Source organism: Phoca vitulina, unplaced genomic scaffold (assembly GCF_004348235.1).
Source record: "Phoca vitulina isolate PV1807 unplaced genomic scaffold, GSC_HSeal_1.0 scaffold37, whole genome shotgun sequence".
In the NCBI taxonomy this organism is placed as follows: domain Eukaryota; kingdom Metazoa; phylum Chordata; class Mammalia; order Carnivora; family Phocidae; genus Phoca; species Phoca vitulina.
Genome location: NW_022589740.1, coordinates 16225983 through 16251644, shown reverse-complemented (window position 1 = coordinate 16251644; position 25662 = coordinate 16225983). Strand labels below are relative to the sequence as shown.

At 39.4% G+C, this 25662-nt stretch overlaps 1 protein-coding gene across 3 annotated transcripts in view; it reads left to right on the top strand.

Moving 5' to 3' along the window:
• The window catches only part of PRUNE2 (prune homolog 2 with BCH domain), a 255648-nt gene that overhangs the window by 52824 nt on the left and 177162 nt on the right, over positions 1-25662 (top strand). For all 3 annotated transcript variants that reach the window (XM_032427669.1, XM_032427667.1, XM_032427668.1), the window contains exons 4-6: positions 2054-2217; positions 18066-18218; positions 21073-21167. In XM_032427669.1, the coding sequence (XP_032283560.1) occupies positions 2054-2217; positions 18066-18218; positions 21073-21167 (412 nt within the window). The remainder of the gene's footprint in view (positions 1-2053; positions 2218-18065; positions 18219-21072; positions 21168-25662) is intronic.

Sequence of the window (25662 nt, the reverse complement as noted above, 5' to 3'; positions counted from 1 at the left end):
GAAAGTTTTTGTAGCAGTGACCAAGATTGTAATTTTGAACCATTTCTTTTTTTTTTTTTTTTAAATATTTTATTTATTTATTTGACAGAGAGAGAGAGAGAGAGGCAGCTAGAGAGGGAACACAAGCAGGGGGAGTGGGAGAGGGAGAAGCAGGCTCCCCGCAGAGCAGGGAGCCCGATGTGGGGCTCGATCCCAGGACCCTGGGATCATGACCTGAGCCGAAGGCAGACGCTTAACGGCTGAGCCACCCAGGCGCCCCAATTTTGAACCATTTCAAACAGTGTATTATAGCAACACAACAGTCCTATGTATTGATGCTGTAAATATGTAATGAAAACTGAAATTAAACACTAAATAAAACGGAAAGGTTTTTAAGAAAAATATCTCAGTGGTGAAATGAAAAATCATATGGATCACCTATGGAAGTCATCTGATCATTGGCTCATTCATTCATAGCATTTGATACTATAAGAGCAGGATGGATTTTTAAAGTTCATGGAGCTCGAATTCGTTATTTTATGGACAAGAAATCTGAACCCCACTGTTGCAAATGACTTATCCAAGGTACCTCATGCAGTTACTAGAGTAGTTTGGATTAAACTTGGGTCTTCTGCCTCCTTCAGTAAGTACTCAGGAGTTGCTAACTGGTGCAAGAATCTAAATGTACATAAAGAGAAATGAGACAAATTGTCTGCCTTCAGGGACTTATCCAACCCAACACAAATGCTCTTTCGATAAGCTCCGTGGTGCTACCGAATGAAGAGTCACCAGTGAAACACCTCTAGTTTGAGACAATAGGTTTTTTGCACACTTTGCCAATTTGCTAATGGTTTAGGACATTAACCAGTGGGTACTGATATAAGTACACATGAACGAAAAACTTGTACAGTTATCTAATTTTTTATTTAACCCTTTTTAGGAAGCATATTTAAGTATAAATACATGGTAATTCCAATCATGCAGTTCATTCATTATAAAGAGTTTTGAAAACAGTCTGCTTGTGTGGGGCTGTTTTTATCCCCATGCCGTTTGAAACAAATTCTTTTGAATATTTATTAATCAGTTGTTGTTCAACTGACTGAGAGTTACTGGGAGTTTATTTGACTGACTTCAATTATCAGTGCTCAGGATGATCACCTGCTTGACTAAATTTATGTGTTAACTTTTTCAAACCAACTAATGCAAGTAATGCAAGAAGCCAGAGGAGTGAGCTACGAAACGTGTGTGTCAGTCAGGATCTTTGGAAGAGTTTTGTTCCCAAATAAACTGAAGAACTTAAGCTGGTGTTGGGACTGATGCTGTGAACTCCAGGTTTAGGACTGTTTGTGAAACAGAATGCTTTCCAAAAAGAAATTGAGATCTTTATTTCCTTCTTTGCCACTCATTTGTTTCTGGCAGACGGAAAGACCAACGTCAGTCTTATTCACATCTTTCTTTCTGCCTTTGATAAAGCCAACTTATCTCACGTGTAAAGGATGACAGTGGAAGTAAATCAGCCCGTAGTAGCTTTTCTCCAGCCCTGAGAGTGCAGGTGCAAGTTCTGGAACCAGATTATCAGAGTTTAAACACAAGCTAGTCTGCTTGCAAGCTTTGTGACCTTGGACAAATTTCTTAACCTCTTTGTGCCTCCGTTTCCCCATTTTTAAAATGGGAGTTTTACTAGAACCCATTCCGTAGGGTCATTTTATAGTCTAAGACGTGGTGATATTCTGTCTGGCCTGATAATAGTGTCTGGCCTGTAGCAGAACCTTAGTAAATATTAGCTATTATTAATTATTGTTATTATTATTATTATTATTTTCCATAGCAAAACAAGAGCTAGAAGTGCTAAGGTGTGAGGGGCCACCTACTAAGACCCTTGGGGAGTGAATTCACTGAAATGGAGTATGAAGGCACATAGAATAAGGGTCCTCTCTTCTGCATCGTGTGAGCTTACTCAGATTTTTAGCTGTTGAGAGGAAGTCATTTGTGCGGGAGTGGAGATTAAATACTTCCAGAAAGTAAGAAAATAAGCCATATCTCTTTGTCTTCCTCTCTTCCATTTTCTTTACAGTGAGGACAAAACCTTAGAATCAGCGGTTGTCAAAGTCATTAATCCGGTGGAGCAGAGCGATGGCGGCCTTGAGTTTCGAGAGTCTTCCTCTTCCCTTGTGGTGAAAGAGATTCTCCAGGAGGCTCCTGAGCTCATCACCGAGCAGCTGGCTCATCTCCTCAGAGGTGAGAGATGGCTCTTTCTATTAAATACTGGAAGGCTTAATGGAGTGTTTCTCGACTTGCTCATGCAGAATGAGTGTGATCCATTCTTGGGTTAACAACCCCTTTAAAGACCACGGGAAGCTTCATCAGAGAAGCAGGGAGTAAAGAGTTTGTTAAAGAGTAGCATTATACTACATATTAAAAATGTGCATTTAAAAATAGGCATGAAGGATCTTTGCTGTTTCACTAGACAGGAGTTTTAAATGGAACTACTGCACCTCTGTTGGGGAGCCCACCACCTCTGTGGGCTCCTCTGGCCAGCCAGCAGCTTCCGGAGGTGATTCTTGCCCCACAGCAGTGCGACTCAGGGCCAGAATCCACGTCCTCATATTGAAATAGCACCTAATACTTATATATGCTTGGTTTGTGGACTACTGCTTGGATGGCAAAATAAACACCTTTCATGTTGGTAATTTGATGTTGGGTCTTTTACCTTGTCACTTGTTAGCCCCTATCTTGTAACATTTCCCATCCTAACTCAGCCCTGTGTTCCCAGCACATCGTCATCGATTACCCTTTGAATATTTTTCATCTCCGTCCGTGGAGCCCACACCACTTCCAAAAGGGCTTTCTAACCTGGCTTCCTAACCTTGTTAGTTGACTTTGGTGGCACAAAATTATCACAAAAATTCAGTATTGTCTCACATAGGACAGCTTTGGGTGTTGTATAAAGCTTTTTTTTTTTCTTTCTTTCTTTCAGTAATCCATCTTGAACATGATAGACATAGATTTTTCTCAGAAGTATTTAGCCCAAGAAAATGAAAAACAGTGATTAACAGACAATTTTTTTAAAAAGGAAGGAGATGACCAAGAGAATGTTGACACCAGTCTTTTGAGGATGCTTTCCTTCACTTCCTGTCTCTTTCACAATGTGGAGAGGAAAATGTCCAAAAGTTATGTAGTTCCTGCAAATATTTTAGAGCTAATGGCCCCAGTAAACCTGTTTTAAATTTTTTCTGGCAATGGACATCTATAAAAACGCTCTGTGGGAAACTGTGCCCTCAACCAAACCAAGTAAATACGATCATTTATCTCTGTGACAGAGCAGAAGGAAAATAAAGGTAATTGGGGATCCCAGCCAAGAGGGAAGTTGTTTGACAACGCAAATGTGCAGCTCAGGCAAACGCTAGAGAGTATTTTGTTTAAGTTTCTTGCAAACTAAGAAGCTTGGTTTATTGTTCAAAAAATACATGTTTTATTTAACAGGGAAAAAAGGTAGTCCACCAATCGCTCATCATCCTGTTTTTCTGTAAATAGTTAAATCAGATCAAACTGTGATACATCAGTACAAAGGTATGATTTTGCTGTCAGTGATGATAATGATGATGATATTCAGATTTGGGAGTTAGAAGGGAGGCAGACCCTTTTATGAGTGATGTTGGTTTTCGTTAGCAGAGCTACCAAGAATCCGAGGTACGGTAAAGGGCCTTGGTTTTTCTTATCATTGGAGGTTTTTCTTAAGGTTGGGCTTGAAGGGCATCCAATAGGAACCTGGCAGAGTAGGGACGTCGCTTCATTGCTACCTGGACATTGGGATGTAAGAAGATGAAGTGCCTCTATGTGCAAAGACTGCAAATATAGATACTGTCATGAGAGAGAGAGTCCAGAGTCACTAAGCCTGGAAGGTGGCCTACTATAGTGGAAAGAAGGCTCTGGAGACCCTTAGCCAAAGTATGCATGTGTGCATGCCTATGTGTGCATACATTTGTGGAGAGGCCATGGAACATCACTGAGCAGTTGTGCCAAGAAGGAACTAAAGGATGGGGATCCAAGAAGTTTGACTTTATTTTTAAGGTTTTATTTATTTACTTGTCAGAGAGAGAGCACAAGCTGTGGGGGGGGTGGGTGGCAGGCAGAGGGAGAAGGAGGCTCCCCGTTGACCAAAGAGCCTGAGGCAGGACTCGATCCCAGGACCCTGGGATCATGACCTGAGCCGAAGGCAGACGCCTAACTGACCGAGCCACCCAGGCGTCCTAAGAAGTTTGACTTTAAAGAGGAAACTCATTGTTCAGAGTTAAGAAGGGCAGCAGGCCAGTTTTTAAAAGTTCCTAAATTGGGGTGCCCGCATGGCTCAGTTGCTGACATCTCACATGCATGTCTAACTAACCCACCACCTTACCGTGGCTGGAATGGACCCCTGTAGTCCCCTCTACCTCCAAACCTGCTTTGTCTCAGCTTCCCCAGGTCTGTAGAAGACACTGCCAGTCACTACCCTTTACTCCAGCCACAGTCTAAGATCGTTGATTCTTTCAATTTTCTTTCCTCCCACATTGATCCGTCAGCCCGCCCTGCTGACTCTCCATCTACAACGTAACTTGAATCCATCCTCTTTCCTGTGATCACCAGCAGCGATGCTGTTGAAGCTGCCATTCTGTCTCTCTTCCACTAAAGCAATGGCCGCCTTGAGTGTTGCCCTCTTCCCTCCATAAAATCTATCGTTTATGAAGTAGTCAGAATGGCCTTTTAAAAGTGTAAACCAGTTGTGTTAATCTCCTGCTTAAAATCCATCACACTCAAAATCCAAGCACCCTCCCCAAGCCCCCAATCCACAATATGACTTCTCCCCTGCCTGCCCTGACATCATGTCATGGATTCCGCCCTATCCTTTCCCTTCGAGTGTTCCAGGGTCAGGGGCCCTTCAGTCTTTCAGATAGGCCAAACTCTTTCCGCTCTTGAGGATCTACATAAGCTGTCCCTTCCTTCTGGAATTTGTATTTCTATCTACTTATTTTTCTGCCTGTCACGACTTTCTTCCTCCCTTTTGCTCCTTCACTCCAGAATGCAAGCTTCAGGAGAAAGCAGACCTTCTCTGTTTTGTTCACTGCTCCATTGATGTGTCTCTGGTGCCTGGAACAGTGCCTGCCACATAGGAGACCCTCAATAAATACAGTCATAAAATGGATTATGCATGATTGTGTATATACTTTCTATTTTTATGACTGTATTGATTTAGTTAGTTCTGTGAAATGAGATTATCCATTTCATTCCTGCCCATCCCTCCAACATTCTTAATGTCCAGAATTCGGACATTGTGCTTTGCAATAATAAACCCTCTTCTTATTTTTTTTTTTAGCTTTTTTTTTTATTTTTAAAGATTTTATTTATTTGACAGAGAGAGAGACAGTGAGAGAGGGAACACAAGCAGGGGGAGTGGGAGAGGGAGAAGCAGGCTTCCCCCTGAGGAAGGAGCCCGATGCGGGGCTTGATCCCAGGACCCTGGGATCATGACCTGAGCTGAAGGCAGACGCTTAACGACTGAGCCACCCAGGCGCCCCTATTTTTTTAGCTTTTAGAAATCGTAGTAGAATTTGTTCTGTTATTTTGCAAGTCTTTGTTTTTATTTTCATCTTTTTGTTGTGTATATATATACACACATATATAATTGTATATATAATTTTTAAAAAGATTTTATTTATTTATTTGAGAGAGAGAGAGAAAGAGCTCAAGTGAGAGAGAGCACGAGGAGGGGGAGGCGGAGGGGGAGAGGGAGAAGCAGACTCCCTGCTGAGCAGGGAGCCCAACGTGGGGCTCGATCCTGGGACTCCAGGATCATGACCTGGGCCGAAGGCAGATATTTAACCGACTGAACCACCCAGGTGCCCCTATATATATAATTTTAAGCCTTTCATGGAGTATAATACACATACAGAAAAGAAGACAAAACATTAATGCAAAGCTCAGTGAATTATCACAAAAGGAACATCCTTTTAACAATTACCCAGGTAAAGAAATAGAACGAGAAGACCTACTCAGTTTCTCCGTAACTAAAGGTAACCAGTTTGATTTTTATGGCACACACTTTCTTGCTTTCCTTTATAGTTTTACTACCCTGTAAGTACCCCTTAATACCATGGATTGGTTTTGCCTGTTTTGCATATTATATAAATGGAATCATATAGTTATACTCTCATTGTTACTAGAAATCTGCATTTATATTAAATATAGTATTGGGGCACCTGAGTGGCTCAGTTGGTTGAGCATCCGACTCTTGATTTCAGCTGGGGTCATGATCTTGGGATTGTGAGATCGAACCCCGTGATGGGCTCTGTGCTCCGTGTGGAGTCTGCTTGAGATTCTTTCTATCTCTCTCTCTCTCTCTCTGCCCCTCCCCTCCGTGCACACATGCTCTCTCCCTAAATAAATAAATACAATCTTTAAATAAATAAATGAGTATCTATTTGCATAAGTCAATCATCTATCATTTATCTGTTTATTATTTGTGTCCTTCCTTCTCGCATAGAGTATTTGACGTGGTTTACAAAAATGCATGCAAATATAATAAAACAGGGGAAGAAAAGTCAGAGTCAGGAAAAACAAAAATGTGTCAAGAAAGGAATAAAATCAAGAAAGAATAAAAATATCGAAGGAGTAAAAAGAGTATTCAGTCCAAAATGTGGCATATGAGGCTCCTGGAGCCACTGGAAAAAAATAGAAAGCAAATTAACTGTCGTATTTATATCATTACTAAAACAAATACATAGACCACCAGTTCCTCATTTAAAAAAAATCTAAGTAGTTTTCCCTTGCATCAGTCTTCTGGATAATACCCCTAATAATGTCATAGTCCTTCTCCAACCCATGTAATAAGTTTGTACAGGAACTGAGCGTAATGTGTCAGATACTTCCCAGTCCCCAGTCCATCAGTGCAGGGGTGTTGTTTTAATCAACTTCACTGTTGGTCTAGTAACCTGATTTTTCTGTTCTAAATTTCTTTTCTCTACACGTTGCTATTTTTCACTGAGTACAGGAAATAAATCTTTAAATTCAATCATATTAGAATCTTTTGTAGTCTTATACTGAAAACTGTAGATACCTATCACAGTGTTTGTCTTGTGGGAGAAGATCAAATTCAAATATTGAGGTAGAACCTGGGTATTATGGATGTTGTTAAAAGATCATTTATATACCAATTAGAAGTAGGCATGGTGTTGCCAGGGTAGAAATAACCTGCTGTTTTTCTCTAATAATTTCCCTTGTCCCTGTGCCCTCTGGGTAAATGTCAACAGGTGACTCACTCATGGCCAATGTGTGTTCAGACTGTGCAGCAGATTTAATGAAGTCGACATAATTTGCATTTCCTTCAATTAATACGTCTTACAAAAGCTAGGTCTTGCTGTGGTCTTTTAATAAGACATACTTCAAACTCGGAAATTTCAAGATCCAGATCATTAGCATCACGTTCATCTGGAAAGACACAGACTTACTTCCATAGATTACTTTCTAATTATTTGTCTACGAAGTTATTTGTCTAAGAAGAGAATGTGTTCATTCAGACGGGATGGTAAACGACCCTGATTTTTGGAAATGTCTTTTTATTTCTCTCCTCTCCCGCACGTCTGTTTTCGCTGTCCTGGTTCTTTTTTCTTTACTTTCTTTCTCCTCTTCTGCTTCTCCTTTTCATCTCTTCCTGCTCTTCTTTTTTTTTTTTCCCGTCCTACTCTCTGCTTCTGCGATCCTTTTGTTACCATTTTCAGACAAGCTGCAACCTGCACCTATTTAAAAGTCACCCTCGACAGAGTGGCCTAAAGTTGGTGTTTAGTTTTGCCCTGAGTTTTTGCCAAAAGCAAACGATTATGAACCCGCCAGAATCCTCAACCTGTGTTCTTTAATTTCCCCAGAGGTGTGCACTGGAGGATGATTGCCAAATTTAAGGTCCATTAAATTGCTGAATCATCACATTTGGGATTTGTGTGCAGGTGCGCATGTGTATTTGTGTGCACGCGCGTGTGTGTGCGTATGTTTCTGGAAACTAACTGGCAATGAGGAGATTGCAGCTGCTGATTACCAGTCGGGTTTCCATTAAGACCACACTTCCCCCCGAAAGGCCTGTCACATTTATTTGTATAAGGCCTTCACAGAGCCACAATATGAATAGGGAAACAAATAATGGCAATTGTTCATGCTTAGGACGTAGAAAACCTCTGCCCTAGGTTCTTAAGAAACACATGCTCTCCTTTCTATGGGCAGCTGCGTTTGAACTTTAATAAAGAATCATTGCTTGCTATTTTAGTAGCCTGGATTAACAGCTTCAAAAAAGATCCTTTTAAGGAGGTCAAATGGGAAAGGAGTGGTGCCAGATTTTTTTCTTTTTTTTTTTTTTCTCTCCTGCCCAAAGAGGGAATCATCCTCTCCCAGTGAATCATCTGTCTCCCGAAAAGGTTACAAAGTCCAAAGGGAATTTCATCCATCCTGTTTTGCTGGGGAAGAGGGAAGCTCTGTGTTGGGGGTAAAGGAAAGAGATTACTTATTATTTATTTATTTAATTTTTTGCTAGATATAAAATCAGAACAATTTCTCAACCTCAGAGTTCTTATGCCATGCCAAGATAAGCCTTATTATTAAATTCAGACGTTTTAAATTTATAAGATTATTAAGCACTTGAGTAATATGCTTTTTTTTATCCCTTTTCAGGCAAAAATGTGAGCTGTTGTATTTTCCATCTTTTTTTCTCCTTCCTTCTCCTTCCCCCCACCACCCCGCCCATTATTCTTTTATTTATTTATTTTTTGTTTCAGTATGAAAAAAAAAATCATTCCCAAGTGAAACAAGGAAAGAGGTTTAAATCCCTTCTTTTCTGCTAAGAATTTATCATGCAGAATATGCCTTTACTGTGTTGAATGTTTTCCCCAAACAACTTCTGACTTCATTAGATCATGTTTAATATTAATGTACTACAATTGCTTTTGGCAAGAGGTCCTTCACTTTGCCATTCTATTGAACAAAGAACATTGTGGTTGATTTTTTTCTAATGGAATGAAATGTTTGTTACAGTTTTATTATAATTGCTTTCTTTGTTGCTTCTTGTTAATCCCTCCTGGCTCGTGGATAGCCTGGACGCTGTTGGGTACATGTGTATGGATTTAAATATTTTTGTAGTTCTGCAGAATTTGCTGGAAGTTAAATCAACTCTGACTCCAAATACAGGTTTGCTTTTGCCAAGAGGTGACTTTGGCTGCTTTATATCCTGATATTGATATTTAAGTATATAGCTAAATGAGTCTTTAATGTGAAGTGGAAAATTTGGGCCATAGCCATTCTTTTGCAGTAAAAACAGCTGGGAGTGTGGTGAGCATGTTTCTGAGTTATTTTTTCCCACTTACATCAGTACATCATCATCTTTCGAATTGTCAAGTCACAATCATAAATCAGTGTTGGAAGTCTCTTTCATTGAATTATTCTGTAAGACTGTTTAGTGCAGTGTCTGTTAGATTAATTTCTGAATACTCCTTTTCTATTTTATGTATTTTAAAATTAAGATCCCCAAATCAAAGAAACTGGATTCTTGGTTTGACTATAAGCCAGGCACATTTTTGTGAAATTTATTCCTAAGGATCTTACATTTTGATGCTATTACAGGTTTTTTTTTTTTAATTTTTAAATTCAATTTTCTAATTGTGATTGTTTATAGAAATACAGATTTTGTATTATTATTAAACTTATCAAGAACCCTTGCTAAATTTACTCACTATGTTAAGCTCATTTATAGGTTCTTAAAAAAAAAAAAAAGATTTTATTTGAGAAAGAGTGAATGAGAGAGAGAGAGGGCACAGAGGGAGAGGGAGAAGCAGACCCCCCACAGAGCAGGGAGCCCGATGCAGGGCTCGATCCCAGGACTCTGAGATCATGACCCGAGCTGAAGGCAGATGCTTAACCGACTGAGCCACCCAGGCGCCCCTCATTTATAGGTTCTTTTGAGTTTTTATATACACAAACATATCATCTATGAGAAAAGACAGGTTTTTTATTTATTTTTTTTTGAAGATTTTATTTATTTATTTGTCAGAGAGCGCACAGGCACGGGGAGGGGCAGGCAGAGGGAGAGGGAGCATCCTGAACCTAGCATAATCTTGGTACCGGTACCCAATAGGGACATCGCAAGAAAAAAAGAATTAAAGGCAAGTCTCTTTCATAAACATAGCAAAAAAAGCCTTTTAAGACTAGTCCCAAATCAAATTAGCATTATATTATACATTATTATATAGTCACCAAGTAGGGGTTTCTTAGGAATTCAAAGACAAACTAACATTTAAAAATCAATCAATATAATTCACCATATTAATAGAAGAAAAAAATCATATGATCACCTCAGGAGATGTCAAGTAGTAAAACTACTTCATAAAATCCAAGATTGAAATCTCAGGCAAGTGGAAATAGAACACAACTTCCTTAATTTGCTGAAGGGCATTTATGAAAACCAAATAAAGAAAGCAAACCTTGTATTGAACTGTGAAGTATTGAAAGCCTTCCGCCTCAAATTAGGAATGACACAGAGTTGCCTGCCTGCTATTACTATTTCTATTCAACACTGCACTGTGAACCCTGGGCAGAGCAACAAGGCAAGAAGGTGTAAGGAAAGGAAAAGAAGATATAAAAACTGTCTTTTGGGGCGCCTAGGTGGCTCAGTCGGTTAAGCATCTGCCTTTGGCTCGGGTTGTGATCCCAGGGTCCTGCTCAGCGGGAAGTCTGCTAATCCCTCTCCTCTCTGCTGGTGCTCTCTCACTATCTCTGTCTCGCTCTCTCAAATAAATAAATAGAGTCTTAAAAAAACAAAAAAAAAATTAAAAAAAGATTATGCTAGTTTCAGAAAATAAGTTGGGAACTGTTCTCTCTATTCTTTGAAAGAATTTGTGTAAAAATTCGTGTATCTCTTAAAAGTTTGAAACTATGCATATTAAGTTTAATGGATTCATTTTTTAAATTTATTTTTTTATTAAATAAATTCAACTCCCAATGTGAGTCTCAAACTCACGACCCTGAGATCAAGAGTTACATGCTCTCCTGACTGAGCCATCCAGATTTTAAATTTCTTTCCTGCCAATTTTGGCAAGTTCAGTTTTTTTCAGAAGTATTATTCAGAAGTATTTTCAAAATAATTTTATAATCTATTACAGTTTATTCTTATCTCTTAGTATCAATAGAATCTGTAGTATGTCACCGTTTCATTCCCCATTTTGGTAAGTTACGCCTTCTCTCACTCTTCTCTTTTTTTCTTAAGCAGTTTTCAGAAGAACTATTTACATTTTTATATAAATTATAAAATTTATATTATATATTATGTATTATATATAAATTTGTGTTATATATTTATATTGTTATTATATCCTTCCTTCTACATTTTTTAGTTGAATTTGCTGTTTTTTTTAACATCTGATGCTTTTAAAGATCTATTTCCTCAGAGCATAGCTCCAATAGTGCTCCACAAGTTTAAATGTCATATTTTCATTATCATTTAATTAAAATATATTCTCATTATGTTGCAATTTCTGCTTTTACCACGAGTAAGAAGTGTATTGTTTAATTTCCAAATATTAGGGAATTTTCTAGTTTTGTTCTATTACTGATTTTCAGACTATGATCATGGTGGCCGTAGAATATGACTCTGTGATTGCAAGCTTTTGAAATTTGTTAAGACTTGATTCTCCCCAAAAGCTGCCACATCTAACATCCATGGCTGCCTCTGTGTGCGAATGAACAGAAGTGGAGGTGGGGACACAAGGAGAGCCTGATGCCCCTGCCCCACCCCATGCCTGTATCTAATATATAAATATAGAGTTGTGTTTAAAAAAAAAAAAAGACTTGATTTATGTCTCAACAGATGGTCAGTTGGGTTAATGCTTATTTGTGCTAGATAAGAAAATATAGGTCCACCATTGTTGATGACAGTGTTCAACATATGCCAGTTAGGTTGTTTGTGACTCATGTTGCTCAAATATTCTAGATCTTTTTTTTTTTTTTTAAGATTTATTTATTTTAGAGAGAGAGTTGGAGGGGCAGGGCAGAGGGAGAGAGAAACTCAAGCCGACTCTGCGCTGAGCTTGGAGCGGTGGCAGGATCGTTCTGACCTGAGCCGAAACCTAGTGGGGTGCTTAACTGACTGCACCATACAGACACCCCCCCAAATATTCTACATCTTTACAGATTTTCCTCCTACTGGTTCTTAGAGCTGCTGAGAAGGATGTCCTAAAATTTCGCACTGTGACTGTGCATTTATCTCTTTCTTTATCCAGTTTTGTCAGTTTTTGCTTTGCAGATGAAGCTGTGTTATTTAGCACATGTAAATTTGGGATTGACGTATCTTCCTGAGAGTTAACCCTTTAATAGTTTAAAGAAAATGCTTAATGTCAAGTAATTCTCTGCCTTATAGTCTACTTCGTCTGACATTAGTATGTTATACGAACGTTACACCTTTTTCTACCTTTTACTTTCAGCCTTTCACAATCCTTGTATCTAAGGCTTTTTCTTACAAACAGTATATTGCTATTATGGCTTTTACAATTCACTTTGATAATTTTTCTCTTTTAATTTAAGTACTTTGTCTTTTTTACATTGGCAAAGAGACATAACATTAAATTTACCATCTTAACTATTTTTAAGTGTACAGTTTTGTAATGTTAAGTATCTTCGTATTGTTGTGCATTCAATCTCTAGAAGTTCTTCATCGTGTAGCACTGAACGATGTACCCACTAAACACTAATTGTCTCCACATTTGATGCAATTGCTCTTACATTTGGGTTTCAATTTGTCATTTTGCTGTTTGTTTTCAATATGTCTCACATTGCCTCCATTTCCTCATTTCTTTACTACTATTATACTAAAATATTTTTACTACTACAATTCCCCTCATTAGCTTGTGAGATATGAATTATTTTTAAAAATTATTTTATTAGTTACAACACAAGATTATAACATACAATCAAATTGATATTTTAATCACTTCTCTGACAATCCGAGAAACTTGGAACAATTTGCCTGGTCCCTTCTGCAATTTGTTACTATTGGAATGTATTTTATTTAATTAATTTATTTTTTTAAAGATTTTATTTATTTATTTGACAGAGACAGAGATAGCGAGAGCAGGAACACAAGCAGGGGGAGTGGGAAAGGGAGAAGCAGGCTTCCCGCGGAGCAAGGAGCCCGATGCGGGGCTCGATCCCAGGACCCTGGGATCATGACCTAAGCTGAAGGCAGACGCTTAACAACTGAGCCACCGAGGCGCCCTGGAATGTATTTTAATCACACATATATTTAAAACTCCATAAGATATTGCCATTGTTGGGGTGCTTGTGTGGCTCAGCTGGTTAAGACTCTGACTCTTGGTTTCAGCTCAGGTCATGATCTCAGGTTCGTGAAATCAAGCCCCTCGTCGGCTCTGTTCTCAGTGTAGTCTGCTCGAGATTCTCTCTCTCTCTCTGCCTCTGCCCCTCCCCCCTAAAATACATAAAAAAATTTTTTTAAAAAAGATATTGTGATTGTTTTATACAATGAATGTTGATTTATTCTTACCCACATATTCACATTCTCCAGTGTTTTTCTTTCCTTCCTGCATTTCTTTGCTTCCATCTATAGTAGTTTTCTTCTGTTTTACTATTGCTTTTAGTGTGAGTTTTCTCTTGACAAACAGTTTCAGTTTATTTCTGTGGAAATGTCTTCATTTTGCCTTCATTTTTTATGTGTTCACTCAGTATAGAATTTTAGATTGGCGTTTATCTTATATCCGCACTTTGAAGATTTTTATTCTCTGTAATTTTTAGCAGTTTTAGTGTCATGTGTCTAGAGGTCTTTTTCTTTGCATTTATCTTGCTTTGGGTTCATAGTTTAACATGAATGGTAGAGTGATAGCTTTCATTAATTTTGAAAGGTGATTGACCATTGCCTTTTCAAATATAATTTCAATCCCATTTTCTTTCTTCTCCAAGGGAAACTCCCACTGTATGTATGTCAGACCTTTTCTCAATGTTCTCGGGGTCCCTTATTTTCCTCTCTATATTTTTCCTCCTTTTTTTTCTCTCCATACTTCAGTATGGATAGCTTAGTATGGATATTTTCTTCTGATATATTTTCCAATTTACTAATCTTCTCCTCATCTAATCTGTTGTTAAGCACATTTTTGTATCTTAAATTCAATTATGAAATTTACAGTTTAAAAATTTCTTTTGAATATTCTATTTATAGATTCTAACTCTATCTTAATTCTCCAGCTACTTTTTTTTTAATCCCCTCTACTTCCATTTCCATTCTTTTTCTCATGAGTTTTTTTACCCCCTCTGGAGTTTTCAGTCATTAGATCATATTTTTTTAATGTCTGGTAATTTTTTATTGATTGCTGAATAATATACTGTCTATGGTTGATGAGATTCTTTTGCTCTAGAGAGTATTTACTTTTGCACCTCAGAGGCAGTTAGAAGGGTATCAGACAAACGTAATCTATTTTGTGTTTGATCTGATTCGAATCAGGATTTCAGTCATCATGAACACTAATCTATTTTTGCTTCATCCTTCTGCTATGGCGGAGGTCAGCAAACTTTATCTGTATGTGGTCAGATAATAAATATTTTACTATTGCAGGCCTATTTACTTTGCTTTACAATTTTACTATTTACTTTGCAGGCCTACAGGTCTCTGTTGCAACTACTCACCCTATCATTATAACACAAAAATATCCATAAACAATATTAGTAAGTGTGGTTGTATTTCAATAAAACTTTATTTATAACATCTGGCAGTGGGCCAGATTTACCTGCAGACCATAGTTCTCCAACCTCTATCCCAGGGTATAACTCTCCAGGGGCCTCCTCTGAAAGCCTGGGTTTTTTAACCAAGACTCCTTTTCTGTAGAGATCCCTAAACTTTAATTTTTGTCTCACTATTCCTGTGAAATGATTATTAGATCTGTGAACCTTCTTATCTCATTGGCTACAACTTAGGAATTAGCAAATACCTAGAGAGGAGAAACCACACCAAATGTGGACTTCACTTTTTGCACTTACCTTCTCTCCAGGATCTTTTTTTTTTTTTTTTAAGACCTTTATTAACAGATGCTTGCCATTTGTTGATTTTTTTGAAAAAATCAAGTTGTAAACTTTTTATTACAAATTAAAAATGAGGTTCTTAAAAATCTCAACTTGACCAGATATGAAACAATTTGAAAACCTTTAAAGGTGTATTGAGAAAAAACAGGGTATTTTTTTTTAAAAGAAATACATTTGTCATTACCAAAAAGAGAAGTCTTTAGGTAAAAATAATAAAAACCCCATGCTGCATAGATAATGCAGATAGTTCTATTTATCTGGTCAATGGGCAAAAGCAAGCACTTAAGGCCTTCAGCTCCAATCTTTTGTTCATTTCTTATTGCTGGAATTTCATCTTCATTTCTTTGTGTTGGATGACTAAACCGGATGATGGTAGAGATGGTAACTTGGCATTTACTCAGCCCCACCCTGCTCAGCCTCGGGAGGGGACGAATTCTCAGCTGGTGCATCGGCTGCTTTTGTCTCTTTGCCATCTTGTGGTTTAGGATTCACGATTCCGCAGGGGTCCTCCTCACTAAAGACAGCCTAGACAGGATCTTAACTTTTAAGATAGTCACCTGGGTAACTATCTGACACCATCACAGATTATTTTTTTTAAATCCAGCTTTTCTCCTTGTTCTTGGTACAGGTAGTTTATCAGAGCCAGAAGCAGATGAGGGTCTTTTTTGAAATTCAGATTCACCATTGCCTTAACAAAGAGTGGAAAAACCAACTTTATGTTTTGGATTCTATGTCAGTAATTGTCAGACTGAAGGGTATACTCAGAATCCAGCTGGCTACTCTCTGCCCTTTAAATGATAATTTGTCTCAAATCCATTCACTTCTCCTCATGCTGACTGCTCCTTGCTTAATTCTCATCTAAAACCACTTTCTAGGGCGCCTGGGTGGCTCCGTCAGTTAAGCGTCTGCCTTCGGCTCAGGTCATGATCCCAGGGTCCTGGGATCGAGTCCCACATCGGGATCCCTGTTCAGCAGGGAGTCTGCTTCTACCTCTGCCTCTCCCCCTCCCCCACTCGTGCTCTCTCTCTCTCAAATAAAGTCTTTTAAAAAATTAAAAACAAAAAACCAAAAAACGGTTTTCTAATTCTCCTGATATGCCCTGTCTAATTCATTCTCTGCATGGTAGCTGGAGGGATTCTTATAAAACATAAATGTGAGCATGTTATCTCTTGCTACTTAAAGCTCTCTTTTTTTTTTAAAGTAAATTCTGGGCCCAACATGGGGCTCAAACTCATGACTCCAAGATGAAGAGTCGCACACTCCACTGACTGAGTCAGCCAGGAGCTGCTCATGGCTTCAAACTCTTTAATGTCTCTCTATTTCCTTTAGAATATAAAACACAAACTAAGATGGCTTGTAAGGCCCTTCATGACCTTGCCCCTGTCCACCTCTCCAACCAAATTTTCCAACATTTTTTTCTGAAACCATACTACCTGGTTCTAAATAATTGCTCTCCGTTCCTTGAGGTGGCCAGGGCCTCTCCCACCTCAATGTCTTTGCACATGGTCTACCTGACCCGGGATCTGCGTACTTTGCCTTCACCTTAAGATACCCTTCCAGTCTCAGCTAAGGTTAACTCTCTCTACAAAACTTTTTTTGACTCCTAAATTCTGGCCTACATCTAGAGTGCTGTGTATTTCCCCAGTGCTATTTCTTATACCCCTAATAATGAAATCGTCTGTGTTTATTTGTCTGTAGCCCCTAAACTACTCTGAGCTTCACGGCGCACGACTATCTCTATTTCAGTCTTGAATCACTAGCATCTAGCACAGCGCCTGGCCCATAGTAGGTGCTGACTAGTTCTTTGTTGAATGAATGAATGAATGAATGAATGTTTTAAATATATTAGGCATTATTTACTTTTTATTTTGATGTTTACATTCATTGATTCCCAGTATAACTTTATAAGCTGTGAAAGCAGTATTATTTCTGTTTTAAAATAGGCCAGTGGTAACAGGCCAGATGACTTGTGTGGAGTTTTTCAAGATGTTTAATGGTGAGCATAGATCTAATCTCTAAGTTCTGTAGGTTTTAGGATAGATGTCGAGATCGCGTACCATGGTTTTCCTCACTCACTACATCATTTCTCCTTTTTTATTCTCATCTCTTTCTTTCTCTTCTCTCCCCCATGATTACCATTAAGGCTACACTGAAAGCCAGAGAGTTGGTGACACCTTGATTAATCCATAGGTGTGGGGATTTTTACAGAGTTTAATCATTCATCATTAAGCAAAACTTTCCTTTCCCCCATGGCTCCGTGTTAGCCTGGGATCAGGAGGTAGGGCAAGGGGATGTGACAGGTGGTAACTCCTCCTTTTGAAGGGGAGATTGTGCATAGAAATTCCAGGAGTTTGTCAGAGGTTGGTCGTTCATATTGGCAAATTACTTTGTAATCAAAGTCTGTAATTTAGACCCAGCTTGTGAATTCTTACAAATAGATAGTGGTGACTTCAAAGTAGTGTGTGATGCCTGGAAGTCGGAGAGTGGGCTCCTGGTGGTGACCTTGTCAGATTGCTTTGCTGTGGACAGTGGGACTTTGCAATCATTTGGCTGTTAAAAGGAAGAAGTTCATGTGTGAAATCAATAATGTGGTGAGTGGGAACAGTCTTCTCTGTGGTCTCTTAAAGGGAAATATTAAATAATTTGAATATCTTAAAATAGTTGGTCATTCAATTCCATTCTGAAATCATAAAACAACATAAATCATTTTGTATGTTTGTGTGGGAAAAGCTATGCATTTTCTTCCTTTATCCATAAGCGCTGTACCACAGAGTACACTATAGTCAGTTAAGTTGTGGAGGTTAATACCTGGTGAACAAAGAGGCAGGGCAGATAGTATCTGAAGTGTGTTCTACAAACGGTCTCTTGAATGCTACTCCGTGGAGGCCTCTGATCCAGGCAAGAAATTGGAAGGGGACGTATAGATCAAGAGGCCAGAAAACATTGATTTTCCTGGAGTGGCTGGAAAGTTTAAGGCCATTTTCATTCATGCCTTTTAGGTAGCATCCTTTTCAAGTGGATGACCATGGAATCCGAGAAGATCTCAGAGAAGCAAGAAGAAATTCTCTCTATCCTGGAAGAGAAATTTCCTAACTTGCCTCCAAGAGAGGACATTATCAACGTCCTGCAGGAGACCCAATTCAGTGCTCAGGGTGAGTGACTGTCCCCCAGCTCTGTCGCAGCTCCTGAGTAGGGACGGTTTATGGGATGGCATGTGGCCAGGGCCCAGAAAGTGAACTTGAGTGTGCCTTCATTTTCTTCCCCATTGTTTGTGCTTGTGGAAGATTTCCAGGCACATAATGTCGGCTCACCTAGAAGCAGGCAGCCCGTACTGCAACCTCTCCTCTGAGGCCTTTGTGTCTGGATGTATGGTTAATTTAGGCGTCTAATGTGCACCCCAGATGCCTCATTACATGAAATCCCTGTGCTGAGCGGGTTCTATTCTGAGAATGTGGCAGGAGCAATGTCAAGCACAATGGGATTTCATAAATCAATTAATTTTAGAAAAAAAAAAAGAAGAGAGAAGACAGTTAAGCAGATAAAATTGTTCTCTCAATCTAAGCATTACCAAGACAGTGGATTTCCTGGCCCAGTTGTTTTATAATAATCACAAATAGATATAATTCACGGAGTGCCTGATGCACACAAAGTTTTACTGTTGTAACTTTGCATGGATTATCTTACTGAGTCTTCATGACAACCCTGAGAGTCAGCTGCTATTATTATCCCCATTTTCCAGATGTGAACACTGAGGCACAGAGAGAGGCGGCTTTGCTTTCTTGTCATCACGTACACAGTTGGCAAGTGACCAGGCCAGGATTGAAACCCAGACGTAGACATAGCTTTCTCCCTTAGTTTGGAATCCCCCCGGGGGCAGAGCCCAAGGCAAATCAGTGTATCTGGCAGGTGATCCCCGGGGCACACTGACAGGGGTTGGCGTGGTTGATCAGGTTAGCTCTGTGCGAAGTCGTGCCTTCATCCCACTAGGGAACCTGAGGAAAAAATGTGTGAAATCGCACCTCGGCATTATCCCACACGAAAGTGTGCTGGAATTTGTCCGTCCAAGCTCCAGGGGCTGGTTGGTAAATTTTCAGGAGTTTTGTGAGTTGGGCGATGTTGGGTTCGCAGCTTGAAAGCCACCATGGAGGAAGTACTGACACCCACAGAAACGAGCAAACACTACAAATCAGGTTTGTTGCTGATCTCTGGGCTCAGTGTGGAGTCTGCTTAAGATTACTGCCCCTCCCCCCTGCACTCTCTCTCTCTCAAATAAATAAATAAATCTAAAAAACAAAAAAAAGCTTGGTCTAGTTTTGAAAGTAAATGACAAGGGGCACCTGGGTGGTGTCTGCTTCCGGCTCAGGTCATGATCCCAGGGTCCTGGGATCGAGCCCCGCATCGGGCTCCCTACTCAGCAGGGCACCTGCTTCTCCCTCTCCCACTCCCCCTGCTTGTTTTCTCTCTCTCTGTCAAATAAATAAATAAAATTTATTTTTTATTAAAAAAAGAAGAAAGTGAATGACAAGATACACGTACATCCACACACGTACATCTGTAGCAGATGCGTCAGCGTCCCACTCACTCTTCCTCAGATCTCCCCAGCATGGTGCCCCAACACCAGCACCTGCGTCTCTTCCTGGGGCCTTTTTCTGGCCACCAGAGCCTCCTCTGGGGAATTCACAGCTTCTGGGACCAAGTGGCCCTCAATACTCAACAGTCCAGTGATATGCTGAGATCATGACCTGAGCTGAAACCAAAAGTCGGGTGCTTAACCAAATGCACCACCCAGGTGCCCCAAAACTAGACCGAGCTTTTAATGCACAGTATATTCTATAAATCATTTTATGCTGCAGTTCAGTTGATGGTGGCCTTTCAGTCTTAAAGTCAAAGAAAAAGATTTTATACTCGTCTGTTTCCCCACACTGCTGTGATTGACAGAGGGTTCTACGTTGGGAGGGCAAATAGGCAACTCTGGTGTCTTAACATGCATCTGGGAAGAATATATGTGCTCTACTGGGCTTTATTATGGGTCTTCTCCCCAAGAGGTTAAGCCTAATCAGATATAATAACCTAGGGTGAGAGTTAAATGTCAAGCCAGACTTTTTCCTGTTTTTCAGGGATAGATTTTATTGAAACACATTGGTCAGCTGACTCAAACTATGCAGTTCTGGATAATTCAGCCATTCCAGATTATTCTTCCCATCATTTAAGGAGTCCAGTGGCTCCGATTGCCAAAGTCTATTACAAGGTTGACCAATTTATCATGATAGTGTTATGGGTTACAATTAAAATGTGCATTTTGAATAAAATTACACTAGAAAATATGGGGCCTCAACTAAATCCAACCTGAAAGCAAATTTTGGCCTCGTGAGGTATGCCTTAGCTAGTTTGCTTGATAACATTAAGTTTTCCACCTTTGCCCACCTCTCCCCATTCCTTTCTCTGCCCTTGTCTGCTGTGGGTCTCTAGAGGCTTGTACTTCTGAGCGTTTAGTCATGTGGCCCCTGACTGGGTTTGGTTAGTGAGAAGAGTTAGCAACACATGGGGCGTGAGGTTCAAGGGAAGGAGAAGAGAGAGGCTGTAGTATTTCTTCTTCGCTTCCTTACTGATTTGATGCTAAGTTTCTGGCAGCCTCTCTCCTCTACTTTCAGGTCTCTGTTTCTTTCCTTTGTCGTTTTGCTAGTGTCTGAATGCCTCACCATCTTTTATTCATTTTCTCAGCCCTACCCACATCTCTGTAAGGGTCCTGCCTTTAAAAAATCTTTTTTTTTTCTTTCATCATGAAGTGTGAATTCTATTTCCTGCTGGGATCCTAACTGGTGCAAATATTGTCACCGGTGTGATTTTTGCCTTTTGTGTGTAAATGTGTGTTTTATGGGTAAAAGAGATCTTGGTTGCGGGGGGTGGAATATTGAAATTAACAGAGTGACTTCTTTACATGATCCCTTGATATTACCAAGAACAGTTCCCCAGGTGTAACATAATGTTTTTCCCTCTCATCTACAGGTTTAAGTATTGAACAGACAATGCTGAAAGATCTAAAGGAACTGTCAGATGGAGAAATAAAAGTGGCCATCAGTACCGTGAACATGACCCTTGAGGTAAGGGTAGGAATGGATTTTTGTTTGTTCGTTTGGTTGGTTGGTTGGTTGGTTGGGTTTTTTTTTTGGCAATGACAGATTGTACAGAACTGCAGTCTGAGCAACTGGTTTACAACTCTCTACAGCATAAGTCACTGTTAGTCTTTTGCTCTGAATGCTTCTTTATGATATATTTGACTAGGAATGTGGGTTATTATTTTGGATGAAACCACTGTGCCAAGTCAAATGAAAAATGGCAAACATGGATTCCCAAGGCGAGTGCTATTTCATTCATCTCAGTAAAACAAAACCTAAAACACAAACATTCACATTTGTATGTGTGCATATGTGTAGTCTGCTTAATAGCGATGATTATATATGTGATTGGATTTACTTCCAGTTTTTCTGTGCACCACCCCACAGCGTCCATAGAACTTTTCGAAGAAAACAAGTTATCCTTTGGCCCTTGTAAGCTATTTGGATGCATGTCATTTTTGGTAATCAATGGTGACAGCTCAAGTATTCATAAAACTCTCCTTCCAATCTATTAAATGAATGACTCAGGGTGCATATTACTCTTGTCGTTGTGTGTTGCCTTGGTAAATTATCTTTTTTCTACTTTGGGGGTTTTCAATGACTTGTATGTTAATCTTAATTAACCTAACTAATGGGGATGATATTTTACAGAAACACATTTGTGCCATGCCGAATTCTGTGTATCTCTGTACTGTTATATTGCCTTGGTCAAGGCACTGAGCTCTCAAGTTTATGGAGATAAAAATTGCTGTATGGCAGTTCATCTTTTGGTTTTTAGAATTATGTATCACCATTGTTTTTCTTGTTCCTAATGGTGTTGATGACAATATCATGTGTATATTTCCAGGGAATAGCAGGCATGCATGGGGTGTCCATACGTCAGAAAACCCAAGAGCAAAGCAGGTGCTTTTTTTCTATAATTTCTTTGAAAAATTTATTCCCAGTTGATTGACATGGTAATTCAGGTCATAGATCCATATGAGTATCAGGAGGCAGACTGTTGTCACTAGAGAGAATCATATTTGGTAGTTACACGTTGTGCCTCGTAGTCTATAGAGCATGTTCTCATTGTGTGTAGTTGGTAGACGGACGAAACTGTTTCTGTGGACTTTCAAATTGATAGATGCTCCCTATAATTAGATGTTGATGTGATTCAACATAAGAAATACATGCAATTTGGGATGTAGTAACTAGATAATCACCTCCAATTAGAAATCTGCTTTGTGTATAGAAATCCAAGGAAAACATGGATCTTGCAAGGGTCAGTAGCTCAGAGAATCATTTCTCCTAGTTCAAGCCTTAGGGTTTTCTGTCTCCTCTCCCCCCTCCCCTGTCTCCCTTCACTTAATGGCATCTTATTAGGTTTTAAATGCCTTGTTTGGAATTCCTTTCTAAATTAACATAGAGCATCTTATAATTGTTTAGGGAACTGTCTGTACTTAGCAAATTATTTTAAGGCTATTATTATTACAGACTTCCCATAGCTTTAACATACCTTTATATTACAAGGGTATATGAATGGCTTTGTCAGAATTGTTAAACTATAAATGTTTGTCAAGCTGAATAAGCGATAAAATGATCATCTACATCTACAGGTCCAGTAATTAATCAGGCAATTAAGTACATCTCTGGAAACACTATATGATCTTCTGGGAGGAGGAAGAAGAACATTTGTATGTGTAAAAGAAGGGTATACAGATTAAACACCAATCAGCTGAATGAGGGCTTTTCACTTGTGCATAATGGGGATAGTAAAGATGACTGAGAAATGGGGAAGCAACTCTTTAGTAACATCGTATGACTTCTTTGAAAGAGCAAATGCACATTATTTATTCAGTCTGTCTGTTGGAAAAATCCCCCAGTTAAGGGCAGAGTTTGGTTTTCTCCACAGAGGGTCCTGTGAGGTGATGTTTTCTCCTCCCCACTCACATATGATTCTATTTCAGCCTTCCTATCCCATCCCCATGTACCTCACTTTTTTAAAATAATGACAGAATCCCCATAACCTTATTTTGTGTGTTTTGAAACAGCTGTCTAAACACCCTTTAAATCTAGATAGATTCTCAAAGAAATATTTTTGGTTCCAATGAGTGTCTAGGTCTCATTTGTCCTCCAAAGCATGTCAAGACCTAGCTATTTTGTGATAACTTTTATAAATTCTCCATTGTTTATAACCATCCTCTGAACTCTTGCAAAGTTTAGTCTGAAGGACCAACTTAGGACTGAAATAGTTTTCCATTAATTTTGAGCTTAGTTTCATGTATTTATTTAATCACAGTTAGACAATATTTTAAGTTAATTGTGCATAATGATGGTATCTTTGACTTCTTTTTTTTTTTAAGAAAAAGAGCACGGTGTGTGGGGGGGTGGCAGAAGGAGAGGGAGAGAGAGAGAATCTTAAGCAGACTCCACGCCTAGTGTGGAGCCTGACATGAGGCTCGATTTCACAATCCTGAGATCACGACATGAGCCAAAACCAAGAGTTGAATGTTTAACCGACTGAGCCACCCAGAGGCCCTCGTATCTTTGACTTCTATCTCCCTTTAATTTCCTGGCACAGTGCTGGGCATATAGTAGATGCTCAGTAAATAGAAATACTTAGTACATATTGGTGTTTGCAGTTTGTCCCTATGATATCTGATTTTTATTTTCTTTCCAATTTAAATAAACAGCTAGGGAAGCAAAGCCACCTAGCTGTGCATCCAAGATAATCTACTTTGTTCCCTCCTAATCAATTTTTTTCCAGATAACTATGTCTGAAGGCTGAGATAATATAGATCAAATATGGTCCATGTATTTGTAGATAGTACTGCTTATCCAGCTGTCCAAAAGTGGATCAGGCAGCTTTGCAAAATAGTTGTTACTGGAAGGAATCCACTGGAAGTTCTGTGACATGTCAGGGAAATGGGGAAAAAGATTCTTTAAATTTTCAGTGGTCCTTTGGAATGCTGCAGGTGCACAGTTGTATGCATCATGGCCTTTATTTGACTGATGACCCAATTAATTTTGGGAGGTAAAAATATTGAGAAAATCAGAAGAATCTGTGTCCTTGCAATATACATAGAAGGAACCCCTAGTTTAGGAGGTAGAGACCATTGCTTTGACAGACACGTTAACTCTGACCTTCTATGTTGTAAAAAGAAAGCTACTAAACTCTTTCTCTCTCATGTTCATGGTAGTATATATCATAAAGAAGAGTTGTAATCTCATCAAGGTTACAGATGCTATTGAAAGATCTACCACAGAAAGCAAATAATTATAATAATGCAGAGTTTCAGTACTTTGCTCCATATGAGGTCAGAATGAATATGACTTTGAGGAGCAGTGGATGAAAAGTGGCGTTCTCAGAAGCATGGCCAGAGGGGTAACCCTTCTTACAGAGAGGACTTGGAAGCTAGGACCATGGGGAAGACATGGATGTCCCGTCTCACGTGGCCTCCAGGTTGTTCTGAGTCCAAATACAGCACACACCTTGTGGGGCGTACACACCACATACTGGAATTCACTTCACTGATTATCGTTGTACCTGATCCTTTGTGCCCTTTTCAGTGCTTGCCAATTTGATTATCAAGAGAAACACAGGTGGTTTTGATTCTCTTCCAGTCCTTCATCTTGTTTTCTATTGAAGTGTCATTGACACACAAGGTTACATTAGTGTCAGGTGTACAGTCTAGTGATTGGACAAGTCTACATGTTATATTATGCTCTCCACAATGCAGCTTCCAATCCTGCCTTTTAGCAGCAGAACCAGTAGAGAGGAATAAAAGTGGCCAAAAACTAAATCCATATTAAAAACTAGAAAGTATAAAAATGAAAAATAATAAAGCCTTAATCAGAAAAAACAGAAAAGCATTTATGGTTATCAGAGCATATGCTTCACTGGAACAAACTTCGCCTGTGTTCTTTTACCAGAAATGAAGTGCTGATTATGCATCGTGGGCCTAGTATACCGTTAAAGGGAAGGGACACAGCTTTCCATTCCAATGAGGTTCCACTACAGCAACTGAGGTTAACCACACTAACAGTTCCCTTGCCAACATCCAGTATGGTTATGCCTCCTTTAAGCATCTCCGAAAAGCTGTGAGTCATTAGCATCTTGCCTCAGCAAGGACCATAAGCAGGCACTGACTTGATTACTTTTTGTTACGATCAATGATGTTAGGATTCATTCCAGCATACATACTGTATCAGTTTGCTCAGGCTGTCCTAACAAAACAGCACAAATGGAGTGATGTAAACAACAGAAATGTAGTGTCTCACAACTCTGGAGGTGAGAAGTTCAAGTGTCAGCAGGCCAGCTTCCTTCTGAGGGCCAAGAGTCTCTTCCATGCCTCTCATCCACCTCCGGGTGGTTCACTGGCGTCTTTGGCATTGCTTGGCTGGTTGAAGTGTCACCTCCATCTCTGCTTTCATGTTCCCGTCGTCTTTCGTCTCTCCTTGTCTCTGTGTTCAAATTTGCCCTTTTTGTGTGGACCCCAGT